Consider the following 12,155-nt stretch of genomic DNA (forward strand, 5'->3'; position numbering starts at 1 on the left):
GAAAAGAGAGAGAACAAGAAGTCAAAAACTGAAATAATAGCAAATAATGCAAAATTGGAGAGTAGCATAGAGTAGTAAGAATGTAGCGAAAAGGGTGAAAGTGGGCATTATGTCCTCCAGCAGCCTAAGCCTATAGTAGTATAATTGCAGAGATAGTTTCAGTTCAGTTTATTTATTTATATAGCGCTTATTTACAACAATGTCATCTCAAGACACCCCACAAAAGGTCTGGAACGGCGTGGGGCCGCCGGGGAGGCCAGACCAAACCACCGAGTGCCCGGCCACCCCAGAATGGGCCACTTGTAGGGGTACTAAGTAAAATAATAAACAGATCAAGTTTGTCCATCTAGAGCACACTGATGGCCATTGTTATAATAAAAACCAGAACGATACATCTCTCTGTCAGATTGACCATAGAGGGTGTGTAATCTGTTGTGTCTTTTTGTACAGTTGAGTTGAAATTTGAATGATTTTTGAACCTGGTAGAAAGAGATCAGTGTTATGCCATGGTATGTAAAAATCTTACTTTAAAAGGGTTGTAGCAATTCATTTTGTGCTCCTTCCTTTATTTAAATCGTCAATCTAATGCTCTCTGTCACTTGACAGAATGTGAGTCCCCCAAGATGTGTCCCAGCCATAGCAGCCTCTCATTGCTCTCTTCCACCTCTGCTGCTTCTAATTGCTTTTAGCCATATAAATCTCCAGATACCAGTCAGTAAGACAAGGCAATGTGTGTGAAATTCCTTCACTTTCCCCTTTGTGTTTTTTGTCAGCCTAAATTCTTTGTCTGATTTTTTTTTTCTGTTATATTGTTTCCTCCTTGTAGGTGTGCCAACAGCACCTGCCTGGATTTACCCGTCTTTTTTTTCTAAAACAAAATTTCTGCAGCTGTTGGCTGTAATCTAAAGTCAGACAAAGGTCTGCCTTGTACAGCAGTCTGTGGGCAAACCTCTGTCCTCGGCCAAACCCCCACCATTTCAGGAGTATATAAATTCTAAATTTGGTTTGTGTACATTGTAAACATTATGAATCCCAGCACTATTTTCAAAATAGTGCAGCAATATTTTATGACAAATTGGTATGTGATGTTTCTAAATACTTTTTCTTCTTAATTTTAAAACATAGATAAGACCTCGTGGAATGCAATGTGGTGTCGTTCATCTCCTTAGAATTTTACGTGCTGTTTTAAATTTGTTGCTTTCATACAAATTTTATGCATGTTTGAATCGAGTAAGCTGAGTCACTTGATTAGGATGACTCCTGGGGTATATCCCAGAACAGAACCTATAAATACATAGGAGTGCTTTGGGATCCCACGCAAGGCACATGGCAGGAAAGCTATCAATTTGACAGTGTTTTTTTGTGGTACTTGTTACCTTTCTTCACTGTAACCAACCAGACATGGGCAGAGAAAGAAGGAAAGCTACAGTATGCGACCATGACAATGTAAGATGACTACTCAGCAACAGCAAGTATTACGAAGGTTTCTTTAAATTAGCCCAACTCTTTGTTAGCTCTGGAAGATAGGGAACAGATGTTTGCAGCAACATCCTGTGGTAATATGGTTTTTATTCATTATTGGTGTTTCTATGTTTCATAAGATGGCTTTATTTAGATTTTGTACTTACTGTTTTTCAAAGATCAGATGTAACTGTCAATCATTTTATTGCAACTACAAAAGAAAAACACACCAAAAGCATGTTTTTCTCTGATCAACAAATTCTACCAGAATTGGAAACATAGAGTTTTCAGTAACATATTATTTAAACGTCATTTAATTACCTTGTTTCACTTTAAAATTGGATCACTTATGACTGCACATTCCAGTCCTCATTTGCCAACTAAGGACAGTCACTCTTTCTGTCTGCAATTCAAAAGTATCTCTGCAATGACAGTTTTGTTGATTTTCCCAAAACTTAGTTTCCAGAGACCTCTGTTATTTAAACTTGGAAGACTTTTAATGGAGTGTGGTCATTATTACCTTTTTCCTGCTGAGCCTTGCTGATGCGCAGCTGAGCTCATTTGAAGCTGGGCCATTTTTTCTAATTTACAGTGAGAGGCAATTCAGTTTTATTTAGAGCCGTGATGGCAGTCTGATGCTGCTCAGATTGGAGGATTTCAGAGTCATGAGATATACTGTAAGCTGACACAAATTCTTCGGGCAAGAAGCAACTGCTCTCTTTGATTTGATTGATTTGCAGACAGACTTGACTGATGAGTGTCCAAATGCTGATGTAATGGAAAAGGCATCCCCAACCATCTTGGCTTCTCTTGGCATGCCAAAAATACAGCCTTCATCGATCCTCCCAGACTATCTTTTCACTTTCTCTCATTCCTTCTGTCTCATCTTTCTAAACTCTGCCTTTATGTTTGTTGTTCAGTATAATTTACACAAAAAGACCTTCTTTTCTTTATTTTTTTCAAAACAATGGCAAATTGACAAAAATCATTGTTTTCCCCAGGAGGCTAAGGCCCCACGTGTGAGACAACGAAGTAGAAAAAGGGATAGACAGAACTGAGCTACAGTTAGAACAAAGAAAAGTGTATCTCTCTGTGAGTGGGTGGTCATAGTGGTTGTGTATCTTGCCTGCTCTTTACTTGATGATTTGACATTCTCGTGGCAGGCCAAACTGTGGTTGTATCTGTTGTTGTCCCAGGCAATCTTTATAATCATAGAGTACTTGTTCCTGAGCCTGTACCCCATGTTCATTCATCCCATTTTACAGCTCTTTTATGATGCATAAATGAGATGCATAGTAATAGGAAAGACCGCTGGCTGCATTTCAGGTACAAAGAGTCAAAACATTGCAATCTTGTTGTGTTTCTGAGAGGCTTAATTCCCTTTTACAATGCACATTAATACTCCTGTGGGGGCTTTGAAAGGACGCAACAAGCGTATACATACAACTCATAAAGTGATCACAAATAACCCAAAACTCGATTAAAGCTTTTCATACGATCTCTGTCATGTCATGTTTCTGCTTTGGTCGTTTCTCCCACCTCAGTGTATCCATCTGCACGTTATGTGGCCATATAATTTCAACAGCGTGACTGTAACATTCTGGCATTGTTTTGCCAGGCAGAGGAGCCAGCTAGGGCTGCACGTCTTTCTTGAGGTTCTTGGGGAATACCACATCCACCCTGCTGAATAACAAGACCAGACAAACTATGCAAGCAATGCCCAAACAGCTCATGTTACAAGCAAAACAATCATTTGACAGCATTGGAACAGATTGCAAAAGACATTAAAACGAGAAAGGCGTTTTTGGCAAAGTGACTTTTGCATAAACAATAATATCTTAATTTCTTTATTTTTCTGTGTTTCAGAGCAGTTTGTAGGATAGGAATGCCATGCTGGTTGCTCACTTTGTGTTGAGGTTTCCTTTGTGTCCTTCTGCTGTTTTTACAGTGGTTACTCTGTGGAAATACTCCTCAAAGCTTACAGTTTTTCTTATCCAGTTGTAAATATTTCTCAAGACTTAATTCACTTATTCAAACTTCCCCTGCAGTAGGAAAAACAGTTAATGTGGACCAAAATATGATTCTTTTACCCAGTAAATCCTCCTAACAGAACAAGCTTCACCACAATAGTGCAATATTTATGGCACCAAAAAATGTGTTTTGAAATCATGTTGTTGAATCATGAGTTACCTTTAATTGATTCCATTTTTTGGTTCAATTTCTCTAGCCATAACTAGGTCTGATCACTGGCAGATATGTAATATCAAAAAAATCACAGGAGTGCATTATGCACCAAACTACAGAAACTTAAGAACAGATGAGAAGCAAAGGCATTGGCATCTATCAGTATGGAAAGGGTTACAAAGCAATTTCTGGGGCTTGGTGATTCCAGCAAATCACAGTAACAACCATATAGCCACCACGAATAGAGAAAAAAGGAAAAAAAACAGTGAAGGTCCTCTACTCAAAGAATGAGTCAACGAATCATCCAGCAGGTCACAAAAATAACCAAGGACAAAATCTAATTCATTGCAGGCCTTGCTTACCTCAGTTAAAGTCAGTGTTAATAATTTCAGCGATAAAAAAAAGATATTGGAAAAAAATGGTGTCCTTGGGATGCTTCCAAGGCCAAAACCACAACTGACCAAACAAACACAAGGGCCCATCACACATTTGCCAAAAAAGGTGTTCATGATCCCCAAGTCTTTTGGGAAAATATTCAGTGGACTGCTTTTTTATGTAAAAAGGCATTTCATTAATGATGATTACCTACTCAAGGTAGGTACTACATATATATGTAGTTAACTGGGTAATGGATAGCTTTTAGAATTTGTTCTGTTCAAAGTGTTTTACCTAAACACACAACTGTAAAACATTTCATGGAGATTGAGTAATTGCTCAAGACAATGGTGAGGTTGGAGAGGTTTGGTGAGGTCAAAGTAATGCTTTAAACATGATCCCTTCTGACTAACTAGTACATTGCCTGAGCTGCAGAATCTTATTCCAAAACCAAACATGAAACATATCACAGAGCCTTCCAAGTTACTTGTGTGGTACTTGTTTACAAAATATGTTTTTCTATCTCAACACACCTGAATCAAATAAATAGATCATTATTATGTTTTGATCACATGTTGAATTGGTAATTTACGCATTTAAATGTTAGTGTGTTATGGCAGAAACACATCTAAAACCTAGACTTGGACACCCTATTCCTGTTTTCCATAAATCTCTATGAGAGGTGGTTTAATGGGATCTCGGGGTACCAGATCTTGCAGTGTTAAAATGCCACAATATTTCTCACCAAACTGCCGTTTGTCTCGTGTAGTGCAACCCAGTTTCTGTCAGCATAACTTTGTTGAAATACACCTTTATTTTGAGTCATGAGTCAGCTAAAGGTGAGCCCAATCTCATGTATTGCCTCATCTCGTAAATCATAAATGATCGAACACAAAAAGTGTACTGCAAATGTTTTGGGAAATCATTACTTCTCCTTACTTACTTTTTTTAATTTTCTTTCAATGCTGAAATTATAACTGTTTACTGGTGCAATCGTTTAAGTTTTTATGTTGGAATTTGTGCTTTGGTACTAACATGTTGGTTTTTGTACAGTATCTGCTTAAAAAGATGCAGGGTAGCGTTTTCAATCTTAAAAAGAGAAGAGAGAAGTGTGCCTGCTCTTTACTAAGATAAATTATCTTAGAAATGAACTAGGGTAGGCATATGGCCAACGTTTTTTGTACTTTTAATGATCACCAAAGTAATTAGCCAGATGACTTGTAATAGTCATTTCAAAATGGTTTATCAATATTTGCATAGTCCTTAATTATTTAATGTGTTCCTATGCTGTTTCTTTGTGTGGAATACTCATTGACTTTATGGTATGAATCACTGCCTAATGCATCACTTATTTTAAGGAAGCATAGTAATAGGATCAACAAATGTTTATTAGACAAAATGGCTTCATTTGTATACAGTGAAAACAACAATAAAGAGTAGAAAGCCATATTAATGTTTAAGAAGAAGTCACTATATGAAACCAATTCACCCTCTGACCTATGACCTTAGTAAATTAGGTTATGTGGAGTTTACAACTGCTGTTTATACAACCACATTATGGCTTTCACTAAAATTGATCTGGGTTGTTATTCATACATGAACCCAACATGTTTGTTTATCAGTTTGATAAAATCTGTCATTCTTTCATGTTGTGGCCCATTTAAAGCAGTAATCATCAATATGGTGAGGGCAAAAAGCTGAACAATGCGTCCTCTCATATTCTTTCTCTTTCTTTAGATTCAGCATGGTCAATTCAATTCAATTCAGTTTATTTATATAGCGCCAATTCACCAATTATTCACCAATTATTTATAACATATATAATATATATATATATATATATATATATATATATATATATTTATTTGCCAATTCACAACACATGTTGTCTAAAGGAACTTCACAAAAGTCAGGTACATACATTCCAATTAATCCCAATCATTGAACAGTGCAGTCGGATTCAGTTATTTATTGAAATTGGATTAAAAAGAAATTCTATCTAATGAAACCCAGCAGATTGCATCCAGTCAGTGACCTGCAGCATTCCCTCCTCCCAGATGAGCATGTAGAGACAGTGGACAGTCACTGGCGTTGACTTTGCAGCAATCCCTCATACTGAGCATGCATGTAGCGACAGTGGAGAGGAAAAACTCACCCTTTTAATAGGAAGAAACCTCCAGCAGAACCAGTCTCAGTGTGAGCGGCCATCTGCCACGACCGACTGGGGGTTTAAGAGAACAGAGCAGAGACACAAAGAGAACAAAGAAGCACTGATCCAGGAGTACTTTCTATGGGAAGGAAAAGTAAATGTTAGCGGAATTAACTCCTTTAGTCGTTTCATCTAGAACGAAAGAACAGATAAACTTTGAGCCAGTTTTCAAGGTCAGAGTCTGAAAGAGAGCACATTGAGTTAGTCACAGTAAAAGCTCAGTCAATTGCTATATCTAGGAGGGAGAAAGGGTTAAACACTCAAAGACAGGGCCAAGTGGATCATTGGTAGAGGGTGAGCATTAAGATGTTGCCAGCAGAAGCTTGGACAATGCCCCTCTCCAGAAAGGTGTCACAGGTAGACACAGAGTCAGGCCAGGTGTAGCTTCTAGGAAGAGACAAGAGAGAGAACATAAAGTTAAAAACTGCAATAACAGCAAATAATGCAAAATTGGAGAGTAGTGTAAGAATGTAGCGAAGAGGGTGAAAGTGGTCATTATTTCCTCCAGCAGCCTAAGCCTATAGCAGCATAACTACACAAATAGTTTCAGTTTATTTATTTATATAACACTTATTTACAACAATGTCGTCTCAAGGCACCCCACAAAAGGTCCGGAACGGCATGGGGCCGCCGGGGGGCCAGACCAAACCACAGAGTGCCAGAGCCTGGCCATCCCAGAACTGGCCACGTGTAGGGGCACTAAGTAAAATAATAAAGTGATCAAGTCTGTTCATCTAGAGCCCACTGATGGCCATTGTTATACTAAAAACCACAAGGATTGGGATACCTCTCTCTGTCAGACTGATTATAACCATTGGAAAAGAGCATTGTTCCTTGTATTTTTTCATAATCATTAGTAGACAGATTGACATTTTCAAAAGGACATGTAAAGGTCATTTGTTTCCTATTTCTTGGTGTGTGGTTGTACATTACCTTACAGGTGTTGTGTTGTCTCTGTGTACCTTAAATCCTCTTGGAGAGACTTAAACTGTTTGCTGTGGTATCTTAGCACTTCGTGGTTCTGAAGGCTGTTATGACACCCAAAATATTCTGAGTTTGTTTGATCTCTTACTGCATATAGATTTAAACCAAATAAAATTCAACAAGCAGTTAATCTAGTTCAGTATATTTTATTCCAGCATAGTCAGATTTAAGTTTTAATTTAGTTGCACAGTTCCAACCTGAAGACCATTTGTTTAGGTTAAACTGATTCCAATTCAGTCCAGTCAGATTACATATGTATGGAGTTAGATTTAGTTTTTCACTTAGGATATTAAAGTTTAAAATCAAATTTTCACTTCAGCTTTAACCTGATAGCGGATATCATCAGAGATATTTTCAGCTGCTTTCATTCACTTCTGCTGTGTGACACAGGTGTTACAAATATATCGCTGGATTTACTGTCCAACTAACCACAGCGTTTGTCACATTTGTGTCGCAGAAATTTCTTAATAAGAGCATAACAGTAAGGATAACATGAACAGCATCTTAATCATAGAATTCATTTAACGAATTCATGAAATAGGTAACTTTTCTCAAGTCATTTCAGAAATTGTCAGAACATTGCTAAACTTCATCTTGTACCACACCACCTTTGGTTACAAACACACACATACAAAAACATAATTCATTGCACAATGAACAGATGATAGCACTCTAGGCCAATCAATAGGTGTAGCTTTGAGCAATTAGCACCAGCCAGTACATATCATAGCCTTCAAATTGTTTCGGTATTAGAATTTGATTAGCAAATAATGCATTTATTGTCTTTTTAAGGTTTACCCTCGTCGCAGTGGATAATCGAGGCAGTCACACTGAGTCAACCTACGTCTCTGTACGCACATCCTGTCCAGTGGTGGACGACAGTCGAGCTGAAGGTGCCTGTGCTTCTTGGCTTTTGTAGCAGAAAGCATTTATTTTTGCTCATTTCCAACTTTCTTGGGTATGCTTGTTCCCAATTAGGTAATCTTAAATTAACTGTTTACTGGAACATGTTTTATTTCTCCCCAACTGTTGTTATCATGATACTCTTTTTATTCTGTACTCAGTCAAAAATGTGCAGTGTTCACTCCTATTTCACCTTTCCCCTTTTCCCCTAAAGACTTGAGACTGAATAAATTACAAGCATTTGCATTTCATGCTGGTTGGACCAAAACCAGGAGAAGAAAAAACTGTAGCAAAAGACAAAACAAATAGAACAGACAAATAATTAAAAGCTGTACCTTAACATGAGCAGATTAATTAGGTTAAGAAAAGTTCAAATCTGTGTATATATCTGGCTTTTGACACATTTTCTGTCAGGATTCACACTTACATGACCCCCTGATGGCAAAGGCGAAAAAGGTTTATCTCTTTGAATGCGGCAGCATTTATTAAGCTGCACAAGCATGGATTCGTAACTCTCCACACAAGGTGGGCACAGTTAGTCAGTGGTAGACCCCAAAGTAAGTCAAGCCAAAAATACCAAGTACTCAGCTAGAGGATCTGATGTGATCTCCATAATTAGACAGGCAAGTTCTTAACTCAAATTAAGACTCCTACTGATGCTGACAGCAGTCCAATAACCAAAAGTCATCATCTGTGAGAAAGGGCATAAGAATACTGACATTAAGTAACTAAACTCACATTTAAATAGTTAAAATCCTCAGAACTGTTGAATGTTTTAGGCAGGAGTTGTTTAAGAGATTTTGTCCAGTAAAAAGTTCCTGAATGTAGACAATTTTGCCTTTAATGTAAGAGGGTAGTACAATTATTTCACAGTGGAATGGTGTGTTACTAAGTAATTAATTTGAGTACTCACACAACAAATATTATAGCTCGATGAAGACGTCAAATTTGTCCTAATTGACAAAAATATCCTCAATGGCGCCTGAAGGAGCAACAAACATCTTCAAAGGTTATATATCCTCCCAAGTTACAAACTCGCCAGTTTGGTTTGCAAAAAGGAGCAATGAACAAGAAACACTGAAACATGGAGGAATGTTTTATGCTCTTACAAGAAGAAAAAAAATTGATGATAGTACTGATGGCTTCTAACATTACTGGCATGATAAGGAGATCCCACTGGAAATGTTTTCTATGTGGCACAGTGAAGGAGTGTCAAGCATGATCCTTCTGGATTGAGGCCTCTCATGTGTATAGAGAATGACTGGGTCTTTCAGTAGGATAACAGTTGTCTGACAGAGAACCTCTTCCAGAAGAATAATGTTACTATTTTAAAAATCATGTATGTGATCTAAACTTATCTGAAAATGTTTTTTGTAAGGATTGCAAGGGACGTTTCCAAAAATGGACATTAATTACAAACCATGAATGCCCTTTGTGAAGCCATCTTCACCACAGGGAGTAACATTCTCACTTGCCATCTGGAAACACTCACATCAAGGATGAACAACATTTTTTTAAGAGATCAACAAGAATGGTGTAGCTACTCACAACTTAACGCTTTATTTGACACATTTAGTTCTGTTTGGTATTTTGATCAGGATCAGTTGATGAACAGCTTGTTTGAGTTTAAATGCCATTTTCAAGACTGAATTGCCTGCTCTGTTTGTGTCGTTTCTTGCTCCTGTTTCTTTGTTTTTGCATTCTTAAGCTGAACCTACATCCTAATTGCGATACAGCAGCATGAAGTTTAAATACTCGCAACTTTTTCTCAGATGTTGGCATTTGATCGAGTACATGTATAGTGTTTGTTTAAGAAAATTACTTCCAAACTTCTAAATTACTGTTGTTAATTTATAACAGACATGTACATAATAAATTATTCTGGTAACTGCCTATAAAGTCAGAACAAAACATCTCAAGAGACCTTTTCACACATTGATTGGTGTTATCACCAATAAGCATTTACTACAGTTATGATTCATGAAACAGAGCTTTTATCAATGATTCCAATACTTAAAATATGATAAACATGAAGTTTGATTTTCTTGTTACTAGACAGCTGTCATCTTAAAAAATTAATACACACTACCCATAAATTGGTTATTCCCTTTTCTTACTTCCTTATACCTCTCTGACTCTTTTTTGTCATGACAGAAATAGCCGACAGGGTGTACAACTTGTACAATGGCTACACCAGTGGAAAGGAACAGCAGATGGCCTACAATATGCTGATGGAGATTCCCCCTCCGCTGCTTTATAGAGTCCAGCACCACTACAATTCCCACTATGAGAGGTTTGGGGACTTTGTCTGGCGTAGTGAGGATGAGCTGGGCCCCAGGTGAGAAGAGAGTGAGCTTTAAAATCCTCAGCTTTTTGAAATTACTTTGAAGCTACCTAAAGAGTAGATGAGGAACAGTCTGGATCCTGTTCTGAAATAAACAAATAAGCCTTTGTTTTCCCTAATCTGCTGTTATTTAAGTCCTCTTTTCATCATATTTGATGACTTTGTGCTGTTTATAATCAATTACCATCCCTCTGAGGGTTTCTTACATAAGAAGCGATGCTGCCTAACCAGCTGTCAAATTCAGATCATTCACCCCTTTCTCTTGGCATTACACCCCCCCATCCCAGTCCCCCCCCAGTTCAGGAGTGCTATTTCAAAACACACGGACGCGATTCCTGAAAGGGGAGCGAGCCAGGTCACCATTAAAACTTCAGGGTTGCAGTCGCTTCATACATCACCATAGCAATGCCAAAACAGCGTTTGACAGCCAAGCCAAACAATAAATGTGATACTTGGCTAACGCTAACTCGACTTCCAAGTCCATTTCCTCTTCTTTCCCATAAAATTGTTAATTTGTAACCATAATATACCACCCCAACATCCCTTCACCCGTGACCTTCTTGACAGGGACACCCTCATTGGTAGTTTGAACAGACACTGAAACGTTACGACACCATAAGAACAAAAAGAGGCCGAATAACTGAAAAAAAAAAAAAAACTTTGAAGAATGAAGTATAAACAATGATTTTAGAGGAAAAAAATGTTTAAAACAAAAACATTCATGCATGTGAGTCTGAGAACGGAGTTGCTCCAGGACTCATGATAGCAATACAAAATCTTAGGTTACAGACCAATGTTTTGGTTTGTCCACCCCCACTGCCTGGAAGCGCTCTTTTCCAGCTATAAATAATATAATAATTGGGGAATAACTTTGGTCTGTAGGAAGTTTATGCTTCTCTCTGATTGGTGAAGGGGGTGGGAGACACAAGTTGGCCATTGGGACCTAGAATGTGGACTCGTTGAATGGTGTGCATTTTGTATGTGTGTGGGCAACTTCAAGAGGGTGGAATTGGGGAAATGGGGGTTGGGATCCGGGGGTGCTTTTGGGTGAGTGAGTGTGGATTATTTACTGCCTTAAGTTGGCAGGGTTTAGCCTCATTGCAGTAATTTACAAGAAGGCTCCTTTGGTGGTGCGTTTTAAAAGGTAAAAGAATGGCCAAAAAGAACGCAAGCACAGTCAGCACTCCTGCAGGAGCCAAGCGTCCCAGGAGCCCCCCACCATTGTTATAGTTTAACGCCTGTTTTGTGATTTGCACGTGCTGTTATACATGGTCACTGTTCTTCGTTTCCTTATTTATTATAACAAACACCTTTCATACTTTCTCATATCATTCATTCTCATTTCATTCACATCCTATTTACTTGGAATGCACTTGCTATTATACTTGCTACAGTTGGAAGACAAGTAAGCGAAATGCCTTTTCTTCAGTTTGTAGTCCTGATTTAATAGTATTTTTGTTTCCTATCAACAACAAATGTATTTAATCTGTCTTTAGGGCTTGTAATTCCAGGCTTCCCTTCATAATGAGTTTGGAATTCTGTTACTTCAGACATAAGAATTCAAGGGAAAAGAAAAATGCCTCCCACGCACACGCACACATTTCAGCAAATAAGTGAAAAGGATGTCTGTACTGCTTGCTTAACTAAAGACAGATGTTGATGATCAGCAGTCACTGCTTTTCAAAATAATTGTAT

At 38.0% G+C, this 12,155-nt stretch overlaps 1 protein-coding gene across 2 annotated transcripts in view; it reads left to right on the top strand.

Annotated features, from left to right (window-relative positions):
- Positions 1–12,155, top strand: part of LOC124872311 (astrotactin-2-like) — a 513,868-nt gene that overhangs the window by 497,532 nt on the left and 4,181 nt on the right. For both annotated transcript variants that reach the window (XM_047372149.1, XM_047372150.1), the window contains 2 exons: positions 8,006–8,106; positions 10,271–10,454. In XM_047372149.1, coding sequence (XP_047228105.1) covers positions 8,006–8,106; positions 10,271–10,454 — 285 coding nt within the window. The remainder of the gene's footprint in view (positions 1–8,005; positions 8,107–10,270; positions 10,455–12,155) is intronic.

Source organism: Girardinichthys multiradiatus, chromosome 8, assembly GCF_021462225.1.
Source record: "Girardinichthys multiradiatus isolate DD_20200921_A chromosome 8, DD_fGirMul_XY1, whole genome shotgun sequence".
NCBI classification, from domain to species: domain Eukaryota; kingdom Metazoa; phylum Chordata; class Actinopteri; order Cyprinodontiformes; family Goodeidae; genus Girardinichthys; species Girardinichthys multiradiatus.